At 39.5% G+C, this 19,401-nt stretch overlaps 1 protein-coding gene across 5 annotated transcripts in view; it reads left to right on the top strand.

The window, feature by feature from the left end:
- PRDM16 (PR/SET domain 16) overlaps window positions 1-19,401 on the top strand; it is a 795,203-nt gene that overhangs the window by 713,345 nt on the left and 62,457 nt on the right. For 4 of the 5 annotated variants that reach the window (XM_063943342.1, XM_063943343.1, XM_063943344.1 and 1 more), the window contains exons 5-6: window positions 6,314-6,416; window positions 18,996-19,194. In XM_063943342.1, the coding sequence (XP_063799412.1) occupies window positions 6,314-6,416; window positions 18,996-19,194 (302 nt within the window). Of the gene's footprint in view, window positions 1-1,491; window positions 1,823-6,313; window positions 6,417-18,995; window positions 19,195-19,401 lie in introns of those variants that run through there. The other variant, XM_063943346.1, reaches the window with a different exon arrangement.

Genomic DNA, 19,401 nt, shown 5'->3' on the forward strand with positions numbered 1-19,401 from the left:
GCGTTTATACAACGAGGAGTGTATTGTTCCACAGTAGTCGTTGCAATGTGGATCAGTGATGCACAGCAAAAAGTAAGCCTTGCTCTTCTGGGTTACACAAACCCTGAGTCTGTAAAGTGCTTCAGCAAACATATGGGGCATTTTCAAACCTAAATAATCAATTAACGTTAAAGCCTTTCCTTTGTTTGTACAGATGACAGGTGAAACGTGAAATCTATAGATAACAGAATACCATTTCCAATCCTTTTATTATTAGACAATTGAATGAAATTATATTACACCAATAAAGTAATGCATTTTGTTTCCGCCACTCATGGCTACTATATCCCAGAAACCGTAAAATGATATTAACCAAACCTATCTTTTGGTCATTTATTCTGCTTTACTTTTTATTTACAAACCATTTAACTCTGCATGTGTTTAAATGAACTGTACAAAGGAAGATTAGATTTTACAGAGGGATGACTGCGATATATATCTATTCCATTTTACACAATTAACTAGCCGCTATTTAATAATACCCATGTGGATTAGGCGATAGATGTAAAGATAATTAATGGTAACAATGGAATTACAGAAAAAAATTAGTTACATTTGTTAATATTAAAATTCAGAAACATACATTTTTATTTTGTGTGTTGTCTGTTGGTACATTATAATTAAAAAAATTAAACACACTGTAATGGTGAATTATAAATGTTTACTATAAAAAATAAAACATTTTGGATTATAAATTTATCATAGACTATATGTAACAATGTATTATTATTATTATTATTATTATTATTATTATTACATTTTTATATATAATCAGATTTTAAGAAATTGTGATTGAAACATTAGTTGTAAATTATACATTATTTATAAAGTTTCTCAAATATATATATATATATATATATATATAGTTTCTAGAATTTAATATCAGTTTCTACATGACACTATATTTTCTTCTTAAGTTATTTATCTAAAAAATAAATTGTAAATTCAATACAGATAAAATATCTGAAATCAAATTATTCAGACTGGATATTACAGCATCAATAATTATCTGTAACCGCACATTTGTCCACGTTTGTTTCATTAAGATATATATTAAGATTAAGATAAAAATCCTTTGAAATGTCCTTTAATCGAGATATGCTTTTCAGTATCCTTTGCAAGAAAGTGAAAATTCTTTAAACAAAGAGTAGATAATAAAGACAATATCTGCCACTTTTAAGCCCCTAACATACTCTGTTTATTAGGTGCTATATATATATATATATATATATATATATATATATATAAAATAATAATAATAAAAACAATGCAAAGCATTACTAACTATGGTCTCTTTAAAGCAGTGTTCCCCAGTTTGCAGAAGAATGTATAAATGCACCAACAGTTAGAAAACTTGGAGAGGAAGAGAGTAGAAACTTCCTCTCCCCCTTGATTTGCAGCCTGTTGTAGCCTGTGATACAGACATAATGCAGGGAGGGTCTCTGGAGAGATGAGATTAGGGGGAGTGACTGAGGCTTGGATCTCAGACCATTGAGAGAGTCGGATAATCTGCTATGAAACCCCACCTCAGGAGAGATAAGGTGATGATGCAAAGGCTAGGATAGTCCAGGGACTATCTTCAGGCCTGGCACACATACACACACACACATACACACATGCACATACACACACACAGACTGACACTGTGCCCTGTGTGTGTGTCACTAATGCATGAAGGATGGTGTTTGCAACGAGCTCCACAGACACTGCTATAGTAGCCGATTGGAAGGCTCTTGACACAAGTCAAGTCTCAGAGCTGGTGCACCTTACACAGAGGAAAAAGGTTAGATGATGTCTTTTGTGTCTGTTCTGTCACTTTCTCCACAGTGTGTTGCAATTTTCTGTCTATCTTCTCTCTGCTGCTTAAACTTGGGAAAGTTGTGACGCTGACTTTCAGTGCAGTTCCCACATGCTTGTAAAGAGGACACCTAGTCTTCATAGATTATTACTAGTTTGTTTAAAAATTATTATTAGTCAATTATTTTTTTCTCTTTTTTTGCCAAGATTTGTTAGAATATAAATAAATAAAATAATACGGGAAAAAAATGAAGTTGCATTGAATAACTACGGTTAGAAATGTGCGTGCCCGATCTGCAGGTTTCGTTCTGGGTATAGTGAGATGTGTGGGTAGAGGGCGCCCCCCAGTGGCCGCAGCAGTCGGGACGGTGAATAGACGCTCAATAAACAACACACGCTGAAATAGTGTCATCGCTTTTTTTTAAGCAACATGAAATGTGTTTATCCCTAATTAGGGATATTTTATTCCTTGAATGTGCGCAAAATAATAATCATATTATTTCAGTTTATCTGGCTGCTGATCATATTATTTTAGCAGTGCTCAGTAGCTAGAAACATAAAATAATTATAATTAATTTCATTTCACTCACATAATTATTTTGTTTATATCTACTGTGCATATATATTTGGACGTTTTAGAATAAAAACAACAATTGACCATATATTTGCCTAATATGTTGACAGAAAAACAAAATATTTTAAAACAAATAGATGACTTGAAATCCTGTAATGATATATTAGCAGCTATTTTGAATTTGTTTTTGTTTTTTACTAAATTAATCCTGCGTTTACTTGTTATTGTTTATTATTTGCACAATGCTACATTGTCTAATAAAATAAAACAAACATTTCTAATTAAAAAAAAAAATAGTAGCAAATTCCCATTAATCAAGTGCCTCAATAACACTGTTTTCATGGATAGATTTGGTTTAACCATAAAGTAACATGGTCATGATAAGTTAATACGTATGATTGTCCGCTGAATCATATCATTATTGCAATCCTTTATTTGGGAATGTTTTGTTCCTGGGAGATATCTTGCATTCCTCATACAGAAGCAGTATAATTTAGCTGGACAGTGTCCCACAAAGCTAGAGCCTACAGAACGTTTCGACCCCCAGCCAAGCGGGTCATTTCGGCATTTAATCAACAAGAGCCACTTGTACATTTTAAATTCTGTATCCGTATTTTATTTACGCTGACAAAATTTTTTAGTGTCATTAAGCAATTTTGCATCGTAAAAAACATGTGCTGAGACAATTCTGCTTATCGTGTAAGGTATTTTTTTGACGTTCGTAAACATATATCACTTTAAAAAGTAAATTCTGTTCTTTAAAAATATCATTCATTTGTAAGATGAATGCAGCAATTATTCATGTACATTTACAAATTTAATGTGGACTCAAATGTCGTCAATATTTGTTGTTGTCTCTGCATGGTACTAAAAAAATATATGGAGCTAGTTTGAGGAAATGTTTTTGTTTATTAACTTTGGAATATTCCTGTTATATATTTAATATAACAAAACATCTTTAGAATGTTTGTTTTGGTAATACCAAGGTTAGTGAATGAAATCTTAGTTATTCCAAAGTTAAAAGCAAAAATTGCCTTGCCCAGTCTCCTATGTAATTCTGTCGTTATTAATCTGCCTGATTATATATTTTCTTTATTATCACTATGAGGAATAATCAGCAACCACTTTGCTATGCATCAACCATTCTTTAGTAAAAATAAACATTGTGACTGTTCCAGTGTTTGGAAGTTGCAAACTGTACATCATTGGTGTCCGATCGGTTGTGTTTTTATTCTATAATCTTCAAAAATTGTACACAAAAATAAAATAGTGGATGGGTGATGTTGATTGGAAGTAGTGTGATATGCTGCTTGGATAGTTTGGCTTTATTAAATCTTATGACGATCCCATTCATTCTATCAGATTCAACAATGAATGAGGGGTTATGAAAGGGCTGAAATTAATGCTGAGTTGACAATAAAATGTAACATGTTTAGGCAGACGAAGGCTCTCATGGGCTAAATATCAGGAATGTATCCTGGTCACTACAAATATGACTTGTTTGTTGGCTTTGATTAGAATATTTTTTTCATTTTTCTTCCTATTCTTTAGCTCTCTAGTTGTGTCACCTTTGTTTACAGAATAACCACTGACGTCTGTACATTTGTCTGTGTACCATATATTTAAATACACGACACTTGGCCGCTTATGACTGTAAATGTTTAATAAATATCCAGTTTCTGTTTGTGTATATTATATTCTTGACTAATACAGTAAACTGTTATTTTGAGTTAAATTTATCAGACTGAAGTACCCCCTTGAGCCCGCCTGAGGTCCCCCCCGGGGAACACATTACACAGTTTGAGAAACCCCAGACTTACACACGATCCCCTTCTATAAACTATTAATGCACTTTTCTATACTAGCCAAACTACAAGGTATGAAAGACACATGGAGCTTTAAAAAAACAAAACACCACCATTCAGTTCCGATCAGTAAACGTTGTTACTTGCTCCTAGGTTTATTCCGCTTCTCTTGTTATTTGCTAAGTACAATAGGCTTGTTATTTTTATAAACTCCAGAGAGCTCTTTATAAACTTTTCCGAGCACGTGTTTTCAGTGTGGTCAACTCAGACAAACTGGATGGAGCCCAATGGCCTTACAAACGATCAGTTCAATATAATGTTTGTTATGTTTTTCTGTAATTACTGTTTTGTTTTTTTTGTTTTGATTTGTTTATTTCTTTTACTCTGAGTCGTAATTCTGCTTTGATTATGTTTAATACTGTGTACGGTATGTGTTGGTGATCTGTGGATTTGTGTCCAGCACCTGAGGGGTTAAGAGCGTACCCTCCTAGCCCTTTATTTTAGACGTACAGTGGCTGAGATGCCGGGCATATGGTCTCCAGCGCAGTCGCTGCTTTGGTTATAATTTCACACCTGGTAGGGATATTATACAGTATTTTCAAGTACTCGTTTGACAGATCTATTCAATGTATGAAGTTCTTGGTGTTACGAGGATCTTAATTAACCCTTTGGATAGTGTAGTCCTGTTGACAGTTTTCAGTTGTTATACTAGATTTGTTTTAGGTGGGGGGGGTGAGGCCAGGGGGGGTTATGTGCTGTAGCAAATAGTCTTAAAACGGTACCTGAACGAATGATAGAGGCAGGTGCAGGAGGTGTTAATTACATCAGTGTATTACTCCACTAAGACGTAAAACACACCAAATCCAACGAAGGCCAGACCAATAAATATTCCATCTGTACTAAGAAATATCAACATCTTTTCTACGAGCATTTAGATCAATATCTGAAAAGTAAAAAAAAAAAAAATCTTTTAAAATTGGATATAAAAAGCTAAAAATAGAAATCTGTCACATGCTATAAGTAGCACATTAAACCAACAAACACCATTTAATAAAAAAAACACAAGAAGAAAATCATGTTCCGCGGATGGGCATTTTGTTCCAGATTCTCATAGCCGACTATATTATTTCTGGGATAAATTGTGATCCTATTGGAAGATGTAGCCTGACAGCAATTAGTTTTGTTTGTGTGCGTTTTATATCTCATATCATGAAGCTGCTATAATGAGTAGATATTTACTACTTTACACTGTTACTGTCCATAATACAGAGTTTATTTGTTCACCTTCTGGGTTGAATATGCAAGTGGTGCTTCTGAAAAGTAGAAAAAAAATCTGCCAGTTGTAGAGCCTTTTATTAATGATTTGCCACAGTTGTTAGCCACTAAGTAAATGTACTAACCCACCCCACTAAGGATCACATGTAACTACACTTAAATCTGAGCTGCAATGTCGTTTGGAAGATTCTGCTATTGCCAAAATGCTGTTTGTTATTCTCCCTCTTGCCTGCGTTCCTGTGAATGCATTACAGCTCCTGTCACATTTAAGCACATTGCAATTTATTTACCAAAAAATGATTGGAGTCATTCTGTGACCCCCCCGTTCCCGCATTTAATGTTGCAGAGCAGCTTGCGATGTGTAATATCTAGTGGGTGTGCTGTGGGTATTTCTTTTTATGTTAACACCATAACTGGAATATCGCCCAAAGTCGATCTTTGCCAGAATTCATTCCTTCTCACTACACATTGCTCTGACTTGTATACCCAACCATTAAAAATTTCAACACTCAATTTTAAGCTATACATAGTGCTTTAACCCGTGCGGAAGAACCTGCTTGTCCAGCGCACTATTAGCCTTCCCCAAAAAATACTTTGTCGTTCATGTTTGGTCAGATCTACAATTATGTATTTAGTACAGATATTCTGCGATGTATATTTAATATTGTGTTTTATTTATATACTTACGTTGTGTGGACCATTCACAAAAATGTACACAGCAAATTATGTTTATATACAATACATTTCAATTGCATAAGGCGAATAACCTATAGTGCATGTATTGAATCTCTAACCTCAATTTTTTTGTATCTTGTCATTACAGCTTTTTTATAAAGTTATAAAAGACATTGAGCCTGGAGAAGAATTGTTGGTTTATATGAAGGAAGGGAATTTTTCCCTGGGAAGTATGCCCCCAAATCTTGAAGGTAAGTCATTTGTGTTAGGCGCATATCATCATTGCCTATAGATATAGCATAGTAATAAAACGGATTGCTTTGTATACATTTATTTAATCTGAACAAATTCAAAAGTGTCCAAAATAAAGGTCCAGTAAAATAAAGCAATTTGTGACCAGCTTTAAATACTAAGGTTGTAATGGTTACAGTAAATTCAGTAGCCAAGATCAACAGCAGTAGGTGCCAGTCGTCCTTAATTTCCAGAACCAACACCAGGTATAAATGATGTGTTCCTGGTCATGTGTGCAGGTTGGGATGTCCTTTCCTGGTTTCTGTCCTCACTCTCTATAATGTATGATATAAAACAATTGTTCACCGTCAGTTTGCTCCTATACATGACTATAGCTACATGTCTTCCTGTGCTTTTCAGCAGCAGCTATCTATTCAGTTCTGATCAGTTGTGCTGCCTTACATGCTACATGGAGCTACACTCTGGATACAAATGTACCTGGTGCACAAAGTAAAGAAGATCTGTACTTTATACACAGAGCCGGCCCTAACCAATATGATGCCCTAGGCAAAATTTTGGCTGGTGCCCCCTAGCACCACCGCTGGTTCCGCCTCTGACCTTGCACCTCTTTCCCACCACCATCACCCCTCACCCATAGCAGTCCTTATTTTGGTGTTTGTACCCCCTATATTTTAAATAGGAACAGTTCGCACATTTGGCACACAGCCCAATAAGGGGTGTGTTTTTGCTGGCAAGGGGCATGGCCACACAATAGTAACCCCAATTCCAATTACGCCACACAGTACTGCAACTTTATTCACATTTGATAATGCGATAGTGTCCATAATTCATATTACATCCCACAGTAGTATTACTTTACCTTATAAACATTACTCCTCACAGTAGAGCCCCTTATTCACATTACATCACACTGAATTGCTCCTTATTCACATTACACCACACCCTATTGCTCTTTATTCATATTAGACGACACCGTAGTGCCCTTTCTATACGCATCGCCACATAGTAGAGCACCTTATACACATAATGCCACACAGTAATGCATTTATACACATAATTCCACACAGTAATGCCCCTTTATTTATTAATGCTCTTTTACACATAATGTCCCTTACATATATGCTGCACATTATTAATTCCCTTATACACATAATGACACACACAGTGCCCCCTACACATTTGCTGCACATTATTAGTGCCCCTATACACATAATGACACACATACAGTAGTACCCGGTTACACATATGCCGCACATTATTAATACCCTTATACACATAATGACACACATAGTGCCCCTTACACACATGTTGCCCATTATTAATGCATTTTTACATGACACACATAATGCTCCTTACACATATTCTGAACACTACTGCACAAGAACCAACCCACTCACATGCACACAGCACTCACACTGCCACTAACACTGTGACCTCTGCCTCTGCTTGGATAAAGATGTGTCCTCATAAATCTTGCATCAATGCTAACATCGGGCACCTTTTTTTATGAAAATGCATCTTATTTGCATTGCTATGTGGCTAAGATGCACAAGCAACTTCTGCTGATTAAAATGATATGCAGCATGCCTATATACTGTGTGAGACTGTGGCTGTATCTGCATAAGAAATACTACACACAGAATATAGGCATGCCGCATATCATTTTAATCAGCAGAAGCTGCTGATGCCCCTGGGCATATCAAATGCCCTAGGCAATTGCCTAGTTTGCCTATACCTATGGCCGGCTCTGTTTATACAAAAGCACTAAACATAAGCCACAATGCTATAAAGGTCTTGCTGAAAAGCACAGAAGGAAACTATGATAAAAGCCGAGTGAAGGAAGCCAGATGGTGAACCAATAAATGTAATCTCATCTGAAGATGGAAACATTGTTTAAAACATACCGAAAGGAAGTGTTTATACGCATGAAAAGAACCCGTTTTAGGTGGCCAGTATTTGTTGTGTTGCGGAGACTAATGCCCAATATTCTGCCGGAAAGGGTCTATGAAATTTGTGTTGATTACTGACAGTGGTGTGTGTAAGTGGGAATTTGTTTAGAAGTGAAATGATTGGAGATACCGGGGCATGCAGCCGTTTCCAGGAACGCAGTTGTTCTTTGTCATTTACTAGAGAGAACTTATAATAAACTATTTAATGACGATGTGGACACATTCACACACAACAATCTAGGGGGGAGATTAATCAAATCTTGGAGAGAGATAAACTACCAACCAATCAGCCGGTCATTTTCATACACAGCCTTTAACATGGCAGAAGCTGATTGGTTAGTACTTTATCTCCCAACACTTTATCTCTTTCCAAGTTTTGAGAAATCGCCCCCTTAGATTGTTGTGTGCGAATGTTTACACATAGTCAATAATAGCTGGTTAAAAGTACTTTCTATTAAATGACAAAGAACAACAACAGTCTGATAAAACCTGATGGTGCCCACATGCTAAAAGAAATTTATTATAGTCATTTAGTTTGACCACACATGACGATACAGACGGGCATGGAACTTTTTCCAGCTTGGACAATCGTATCTCTGAACAGTCCATGTTTTGTGCCACACGTGTAGTGATATCTGTGCCATCTCCCCGACCTTGCAAAGCTTCAAACGGCACTGAAAACCCACCTATTCCTCAAAGCGTACCCTTCCGATGCAGAACCTACTCCTGAGGCTGCTCCTCCATCCCCCTGCCTCATGCCCTGACCATCTCTGCTTTGCTCACACCCTGCCATCAGGCTACCTCCAGCCTGCTTGCACCTCATGTCATGTGTCTGTCACCCCTTCCTACTAGATTGTTAGCTCCTCAGAGCAGGGCCCTCTTTCCTCTTGTTGTCAAAACCTTCTTCTCGACACATTTCACTCACAGCCCTCTCCTACTCAGCAACCATCTTTACCCGCTTTTTTTCCTGCTGTAAAGGCTCATCTCTATCTATGGCCACCAGCCCCTAGAAGTGCACTGATCACTCACTCACTCACTCACTCACTACTTACATCTAAGCTGTATTATGTTTTGAGAATTGTGGTGCTCTTTGTACTCTATTTTTGTTATTTATTTACTGTAATGATAAGTTTTGTCTCCCTGTTCTGGCCTTTGTACTGCGCTGCAAAACACTTGGGGTGCCTTATAAATAAAATGTAATAATAATAATAATCTCCCTGAATAGGATTGTATTGCTAGAAGAAATCGACCACCTGAATGAGATGTACATGTTTGTCCATTGTGTGAATTACCGTAAGGGGCTTCTTCACTAGCCTCTACCACCTGCACCTGATTGTTCATGTAATGTTTTACTAAAGCTGGTTATAGAAAGCAGTGTCAGTGGCAGACCAGAAATAAAGTTCAGCTGGTTCTGTGCTAGGGCACCACCTAGTGGCCATGTCTTAGAATACCACTCCACCACCTCCCTTATGCTATTATTCCAGCCTAGATCACTTATCCCATATATTTGCATTCACTGCTTCTCATTGATTTAATTGTATTTAGAGATAAGAGAAATGTTGCACTTATCACGTTTTTTTTAATTCTTATATAATTGTTTGTTTATATAGCACTGATCATATTGCACAGCCCTATATAGATAAAATGTAATCATTAACATTACTCCCTGCCCCATTGGAGCTCACAATCTAAATCATAATCTTCTAGGCAGACCTAAGGCGCAGGCTGCTGGCTCTTGTTAAACCATTTTATCACTTCTAAATTCCTATCAGTATAAACCACTAATGATAACTAATTTCTGGTAGCATATATTTATTTTATACACATGAGGTGGGTGATGGTTAGGACAACTCTATGACGAAGTGATGGAAGGGTTACAGCAGCCAAAACACAGGTAAGGGATGCAAAAAAAAACGTTACGCTGGACCTGGTTACTAATGTATAACATTTCCATTGGAGACTCCATGAATATTTTTGAATATGTGGCAAAAAATGATATTATTCAGAGAATAGCGTTCACCCTAAAGATAAATATACAGACATAGGGGGAGATTCAAATGTTTGAAAAGTTGGTTGGGTGTCTGTTTTTTTCCTGTCTATTAGATAGGAAAAAATAGACTCCCAACTGACATTTCAAGCATTTGAATCTCCCCCATAATGTTTACTAAGTGTTTAGAAAAATATACATGCACAATAATCCATAGTGTCCGATAGGGATGCGGTTAAGATGCCGGCTGCCGGGATTCCGGCAGTCAGAATATTGACTCCGGAATCCTGACACCCGTCAAAATGCAGATGGTGGAATCCCGACAGAGTCAAGAGACAGACGCCAGAAACCTAACAGTTGGCATCCCGACCGTAAGTAGAGCGGACGGCTTAGGGATTAGTTAGGGTTAGGCTGCGGGAATGGAGAGTTAGGGGAGAGGGGGGACATACTTACCTCGCCCCTGTCGGGATTACTCTGATCAGAATTCCTGCGTCTGTATTGTGACCGCCGGCTTTCCGTCTGGCGGTCAACCATACCAAATTCGTCAAATCAAATGCTCTTTTATTGGCTGGCATGCACAATCCTTAATTAAAGCTAAATTCTGATTGGATGATGAGGGCTATTGCACATTAGTACATTCCTGTGACTAAACCACACTGTATTTATAATGTAAACTAAGGGGAGTACGCAGGGCCGGTTCTAGCACTTGTGGCGCCCCAGGTGAAAATAGGGGCGTGGCTTCATAAAGGGGCGTGGGCAGTTATGCCCCCTGTAGAGTTGTGCCCCTGTTTGTGCCCCCAGTAGAGTTGCACCGCTTACAAAAAATAAAATAAAACAAAAAGAAATAAATTAATACCATCCCCGCTCCTGATTCCCGACCGCTGCTGACCGCCGTCTCCGGCCACCGGCGCCGCTCCTCCTCTGATCTATGGGAGAGACGTCATGACATCTCTCCTATAGCACAGCATAGACACTAGAGGTCAATTATGACCCCTAGCGTCTATGTGCCGGTCCCACAATGCCATGCGGTGCATGATGACATAATCGCGCACCGCACAGCAGTGACCGCACAGCACCGGGCGTGCACCACCAGTAGCGGATCTTGCCACGGCAGCGGCGCCCTCCGGAAGGCGGCGCCACGGGCAAATATCCTGTGTGCCCGTAGCAAGATCCCTACTGGGAGTATGATGCCAAGCAATGTTTGGACCAAATGACCTTGCTATTTGTCTTTGCTCTATGGTCATAGTTCATTTTGTCCTAACATTCACAAAAAGTTTGGTTGCAGAGAAATTATGTAATGTGCAGAATATGCCACAACCATTTTTTATCATGGCCGCTGAATGAAAAATGCAGTTTTTTTAGAAGTATTGTGCACATCCAGGATGGCTATTAGAGCAATGTTTTCAGCAGCACAGAGAATTTCAGGAGACAAGTCAGCTCATCTTATGGGAGACAGTGATCTGTTAACTGCATGTGACATATTCAGGTTATTCTGTCAGGCATTAATTGCAGGACTTCGGTGAAGGGAGGACATTCCAAATAAATAATGCATGAAACTAACATGAATAACACAGGGAAAATGCAGATTTACATGGATGTCATTCTGACTTCTTCTGATGCCCATGTGGACAAGTTACATTGCACAATATTATGCAGTGTAAATGCAAAGGCATATCAGCCTGCAGGTGATAAATGGTACTGCAGATGGTCAGGGTTGAATTTGGGAGTGCTGACTCCTGTAGTTCCACCCCAAGCTCATGTTTTGTGAGTTTTGTCTTCTGTTGTCAGTGATACTAAAGGCCCATACTTACACACTGGGCGATTTTGATCTGAAAGCAGGTCACTTTTGGTGTGTTGTGCTGCTTTCAGCTCAAAGCCGCCCAGTGTGTATGCCCCGGTGATGAGCGCTGATGTGCGCTCCCGCTTCATCGCTGGCGGCCGCCGTTCATCTACTGGTATTACCAGTAGATGAACGGCGGGGTGAGCGGCTTTCCATAGCATCCTGCTATGGAAAGCCGCACACCCCCGCTGACATCGCTGGGCAGGGGGGGAAAGCGCTCAGTGTGTGATGTCAGCGATCATCCTTATGCATACACGCTGGGCAAAAACGCCCACTGTGTATGCACCTTTAGACACCAGCCACAGACTTAAATACACAGATATACTGTACATGTATATACATTTAAGTATATGTGTATATATAGTATAAAGACATATCTTTCAGTGACTAACTGGTTTCCTCATTACACCATGTATCTCATTGACATTCCCCAGGACTCTGACCCTGACACCCCCCACGCACCCCAGCCCCCCCCCCCCCCTTAGCATTTGACAAGTTTGGTCTATGCCTTAAGGTAGCAGACATTGTAACTTATAACAAATTGGATATTTTCATCATTTCCATAGCCTAGCTCTCTGTAAATCGTTCCGTAAAGAGCCCTTTAAACACATTTTAAATGATTAAAGTCTCATTTTTAGCTTTGAGAACCCGTAGAAATAAAAAAAAAGTCTCGCTGTGCAAATAAATTGATAAAATCTGTATTTGTCCTCCCCGCATATACCCTGTAAAACATCAACTTGTTTTTTGGGGGTTTTTTTTCCCTTTTTTCCCCTAATTGTGCGAGGGACAAAATAATTCCATACCAAGCGCTGGGTTTTTTGTTTTTTCAAAGAAATATTACTTTACCCAGTTAAACTGTAAATTACCCATAAAGGCAAATGTAAAAATGTTCTGCGTGAAGATAATTATCGTAAAAATCTTCTATGCCAACCTCAGCCAAAAGCACTAGACCCCTTATCTCTGCTGGAATTTTGAGTAGGGTTCTTGAACTCCTTTGAGACGTTATTCTGGTAGATTAGCATGTTAGATGCCATATAATTGCTTTCCCCTTGGTTCTTCTGAAAGCCATTAGGAGCTGATTTATTTTTCAGTAACATTCCTCTATTGTACCGAGTGTTACTGATGGAACTTTAGATAGACGATTGTTGCAACCATGGATTTTACAAACAAGGCAGAACACTGACTGTCTCCCCCTCTGCAAGATATTTAAGGACTTAACCTGCTGCTTTTGGTCTGAAGTTTTCCATTGTGCTTCAAAGAATCACTTTCTGAATGGGCTTAGGTACCATAAAATGAATTGTAACTGCATGAATCCCAGGAACGTAGAATTTGAGAACTGCATTTTCCTGCAACATCTTAATCTCCAACCTTAAAACTCATTTAAGGAAGTTGGCGCAATTAGCTGATTCATCTATTGGAACTTAGGGGGTCATTCCGAGTTGTTCGCTCGGTAAATTTTTTCGCATCGCAGCGATTTTCCGCTTAGTGCGCATGCGCAATGTCCGCAGTGCGACTGCGCAAAGTAAATTTGCTATGCAGTTAGGTTTTTTACTCACGTTTTTTTCTTCGTTCTGGTGATCGTAATGTGATTGACAGGAAGTGGGTGTTTCTGGGCGGAAACTGGCCGTTTTATGGGTGTGTGCGAAAAAACGCTACCGTTTCTGGGAAAAACGCGGGAGTGGCTGGAGAAACGGAGGAGTGTCTGGGCGAACGCTGGGTGTGTTTATGACGTCAAACCAGGAACGACAAGCACTGAACTGATCACAGATGCCGAGTAAGTCTCGAGCTACTCAGAAACTGCACAGAGATGTCTTTTCGCTATATTGCAAATCTTTCGTTCGCAATTTTAAGAAGCTAAGATTCACTCCCAGTAGGCGGCGGCTTAGCGTGTGTAAAGCTGCTAAAAGCAGCTTGCGAGCGAACAGCTCGGAATGAGGGCCTTAGTTTGGATAGCTTTTTGATGTTTGCTAAGTATGTGCATAAGAGGAACATATTTGGTGGGTCCACGTATGGTGATATCAACATTAGAAGTTATGTTGGTCGTCTGTGTCTCTTTTGGGGGGGGTTATTTATGTTTATTATTTATTATCGCTGAAATCACTCTTGTCCCGATTTTCCAAACGTTGTCTTCTTTTTATATTACAATGTTTTGGTTTTTTTTGTTATCTCCAAGCCGTAGTTTAATAATGTTTTTGGGGACTGGTAATATGTTAATTCAAATTTGTATTTACAAAAAAAAAAGGAGGATACATGCGCACCGGAAATCTAGAAGATAATCCCAGAATTTGAGACCTATGCACAACACATATCCTATGAGTGTTGGGACAAATGCTCAGGAGACCGAAAACTTTAGTGGATTTATAGAAAATGGGAACTCCAGTAATACCACATGGACAATAATAATAAAGTGAATTAATTTATTTTTAGCATACTGTATTTGCTTTAATTGCTGTAAAAAAAAAAAAAAAACAGCCGCTTTTGCTCAGGATTGCCCACCCCATGGTGTAACAGAAAGGATGCCGATTTCAGCGCTATAAAGAAGACTTCAGGGTCACGTCACATTATTGCCAATGCCGTCTGACAGTCACATGATATGCGCAGAGTCACATAACTATATAAACATTAGCTACTTATTAGATTTCTGCAGAGCAGGTCCACAAGCCTGTCACTCCTTCTCTGCTGATTCAGAATGATGAAATATAGGGAAGTGCCTCCAACCTGTGGCTCTTCTGTTGTGCAGCTAGAACACCCACCACATTCCTTACAAAGGAAGCCAGGATATTGTTGACTTTATCCAAACAAAGGTGCTAACAATTAAGCAAAATAAAACAAAAGAGATCTGAACCGTACAAGTCATGAGAGCAGGGCTGACACTAGGTGTGTGCGGAGCACTGCAGGGTAGGGGGCGCTGTTGGCTGCACTTGTCAATTATCTGTTTTAATTACTTTCACTGGCAGCTTCCCCACTTTTTGAAGCCCAGCATCTCCTGACAGCCCCTGTCTCCAACCCTGACCCCTTCCATCGCTAATACTTATATAACATTCATGAACTCAACTTGAGATTTCTTTGTTAGTCACACTGTTCTTTATTACATTTCAAGATGCTGACATGCATGCGATTCGAACCCATTGTCTATGGCATTGCAGTCAGACAATCTACAGCAATGTAGTCATGGTCCTTTTGGAGTCCCCAGCATACTCTAGGACGTAACAGAAACAAGCATCTTATACGCATATTTAAAAGAGTCGCTCTTACAACTCTCCGCCGGGTCGCAACAACGCTTACCCATGAGTACAGTGCTGTTTCAGCGGGCGTCTGTGTCGGATATACTAGCGTGTTTGTGCTTAATACCGAGCCTAATACGAAGTCAGGAAGTGAGTGAGGACGATTATCCAGCCTGCTGAAAAAAGAAACCGTTACATGGAAGAACGGCGTCTTTTGAAGTAAGCACGGATGTGAGCATCATTTTTAGAAGTATTTACATGTGAATATCTGGGGCATATCTATTCTGGTACCAGGAGTATTTTACTTAGAGGCTTTAAAGAAACCTTTATAGGTTTTTCCCAAGTGTATGAAAGTAAGCACACATGTGAGGAGCCACGTTTATCTTGAACACCGGGGTGAACCTTTACAGATACTGTCACACTTTCCCGAATCACCATAGTCTACGGAGTCCGGGCAGAAGTCACCCTCCTTTAAATTGACTCTTTTTGGAACTTCTACTGAACTTCTGTATACCATTTGTGTTCTTTCTTTACATGTCATCGAATGGAATGGAATTCCTACGAAGACCATCCATTGTGAAATTCATGGACTCCTCTAATAGTTTTCATGGACAGTGACCACTACGATAAAATACCACTGTTATTTTGACTTTGCGCCAACAGTAGGATTCCATCCAATCCTTTATTCATTATAATCTCCTATAGGTGTGTGTGGTGACACATCAGGGTAGGACCCTACGCAAGGCAGCAAAGAGAGTGCGCAGGAACATATCTTACATTTCATTTTTCACACACAGTATCCTGTTCAGAAGCCCTTCCTCCAACCCCACCCCACACACACACACACACACACACACACACACACACTTAGGATCATGCATTTGCTCCTGCCGATAGATGAGATACAAATGGTTCGGAGGGCCTTGCACATGAGAGCTTATGTGCAGAAAATTCTTATGTGATCATTGTAAAAAAAAAATGATATATGTTGTTTATGGCTTTTTTTTTATCACTTTTCTATCTGAATAGATATTTGTTTTCCCAGAGTTATTGCATGCTAATATATTTTGACCACTGGGATACAGTTTCTTCAGAGACAAGTTCTCAACATCCAAGCAAAAGGTTCACATCCAGTAGTGTGACTGTTAAAAATGACCAGTAGTTTCCCTGCTGATTTATATTTAATTAATTGACATTGTTTTTAAAGTTAAAATAAAAGCTAACTATATAATAGGTCTTTATTACTTCATACCGTACATAATATTTTTGCAATTCCACTTTCAGTAGTGGAACTGTATATTACTACCACAAACATAATAAATCCCAACTAAGGTAAATGGAGTAAAGCCATAGAGCTTGTTGGTTAGAAAGAGAAGCTGATATGAATAGTTATTCGCTGCACAATAGAGCCGATTCAAGTTTCCCAGCTTCTTAATTTAACTCTAGTGATCACCTAAGGGTCGGAATTCCCATTATTGTGCATTTTACTGGACATCCTGTAGGGAAGTAATAATGGGCAGACAAAAAGAATTGCTGATGTCTCTTTCCTTATAGACCTTTGTTAGTAAATTAATAAGTTTGGTGTAGAATTGGATGCATAAACATAGATAAATGCTACTGCTTGTTGAATAAGATGAAACGTGAGTAGATGACGTTTCATGGGTGCATAATCTCAAATACTGGTTTCAAATTTAGCAAAACATGAATTTTGCATCTATTCTTAAGGGCCCCATACACTAGAATGATAATGCCCGATTTCATCCGATTTCCGGCATTCTGCCCGATATATCGGCTGAAATCGGGCATTTTGGAGGTGTTTCTGATCCGATCCGATGCGCGCTCCCCCGTGAGCATCGGATCGGATCCTCCAGATTGACCGTGCTGTACTAGCGATCATGTCTGACCCCGCAGGCATGTATGCAAAAGGACAGCATACGATGTATCTTGGGCGATCCTGCCGCCCGGGAGGCTGCCGGGGTGATCGTCTGCGACATGGCGGTTGGACATGTCGCATAAGTGTATGGGGTCCTTTACTTATAGCATGATGAGGGGCTTATGTAAAAACATACTGAAATGTAACCAAACAGGGGCGGACTGGGCCACAGGACCACAGGGAAAATCCCTGGTGGACCACACTGCCCAAGGGCCCCACTCCTTCCGCTAATGTCAGGTTTCGGACAGTGCAGTCTAATGTCAGATTGTTACTCTGCTAGAAGGTCAGATACATGGGGCCAGATCGCCCCAGATTGCTGGAGGTGCAACATGCCGGCCGATCTCATGTGTTTTTTTAAAGGGGCAATCACTTACAAGCCAAAACCATGCCTTAGAAATGATTGCCCCTTTAAAAATAATGTTTGAGATTGGCCGCCATCTTGCACGCCATACGATCTCAGGCGTCATTAATAGCCCACGGTCTCTAATAGCTGTCCAATGCTTTCTGCAGGCTGGTACCACCGTGTGGTAACTGACCACACCCCTTAAACATGGGCCCCTACCACCGCATTCCCCCAGTGGGCCCTTTATACCCTAATCCAAAACTGTGTAACCCAAGTATGTTGCAGATCATAATGACCGGATGGGTTACAGATTCTTCCAGCACACTGTAAAAGATAAAGTAAATATGGGTTTTATTGAATAAGGTCCAATATGTTTGTTAGCTGTTACATTTAATATATGTTTCTAACTTTCTATCTATCTGTGATGATCTCTTTATTACTATTTGCATAAATATGTGTTCAGGACTATTGGATTCTTAATTGGTCACATGCCTCCAAAATGCACGCCCTAAGGCCGCAGGAATCAAATGCAGCCTTTTAAATAGGAGTTAGACGAGTACGCGAGCAAGATGCTGAAATGTTGCTATCACAACTTTCTCTGTGCCAGCACGGAGTGGCATGCTTGCCAGTATCAATAAATCCACACCAAAAAGCTTAATTACCGTCTACCTTGGGAGTTAATGAACCCTGTTACATGCACAGAGTTTGCTCTAAACTGTTTGCATAGGAATGAAAGTTTAATTGCAGAAAGATGTTTTAAGTGCAAATTAGCTAAATGCATTAAGATGCTTCTGTTCTCTCAATTGCTAGGTGGGGAGAGGCTGGACGGTTGTATTTTTGAAAAATATACAACTTGGACCTAATTGTTTAACTTGGCATGGTAGTCAGGCTGCCATCTCGTAAACTTATTAACAGCTGCCCTTATTTTAATTTGTTTGACCTTGGTGATAATCTTTTATTGTATACTAATGTTTTCTCCTTACGTATTTTCTTGTCCTTAGTGGCAATCAACAATTGTTGTCTGAAACATATTTGCTGAACAATGCAACCGGAGTGTAACGGCTTGTGTCCTATTGTTGCAAAGAACTTTAGAGCGCACAGTTGGAAAACTTGTAGGGATGGCATTAACGATATGTATTATTCAAGAAGTGAGAATAATTAAAATAGGAAAAATTCTTTATTGTAACTGGTAAGAGAGGTGTTTGGAGTTATAAGTCAGTGAAAGTAAAAGGGACGAACGGAACATGTTTACAGCTTTCTGCTATTGGCTTGTAGTTCTCTAATTTATTTATTTGTCTGCAGAGGAACACACATTTCGCTGCGAAGACTGTGACGAACTCTTCCAGTCCAAGCTAGATTTAAGGCGGCACCAGAAATATGCTTGCAACACAGTCAACCACATATATGAGTCTCTGAGCGAAGAGATCAAACAAGAGGGGTTTGAGAATGAACAAGCACATGAGTGCAAAGACTGTGAACGCCTCTTCCCCAACAAATACAGGTAAGTACAGTTTGTATTCACTATTCATTGGTAGCCAGTGGTGCAAGTGGGCGGGTACGGGTGGGTACGGCGTACCCGTAAGAATTTAGCCGTGGGTACGCCGTACCCGTAAGAATTTAGCCGTGGGTACGCCGTACCCACACCGACGGGCCGCCGCTCCTCTTCCTTCCCTCCCTCCCCCACGCCGCACACGCCTCTGATGTGAGG

This window comes from Pseudophryne corroboree, chromosome 10 (assembly GCF_028390025.1).
Source record: "Pseudophryne corroboree isolate aPseCor3 chromosome 10, aPseCor3.hap2, whole genome shotgun sequence".
In the NCBI taxonomy this organism is placed as follows: domain Eukaryota; kingdom Metazoa; phylum Chordata; class Amphibia; order Anura; family Myobatrachidae; genus Pseudophryne; species Pseudophryne corroboree.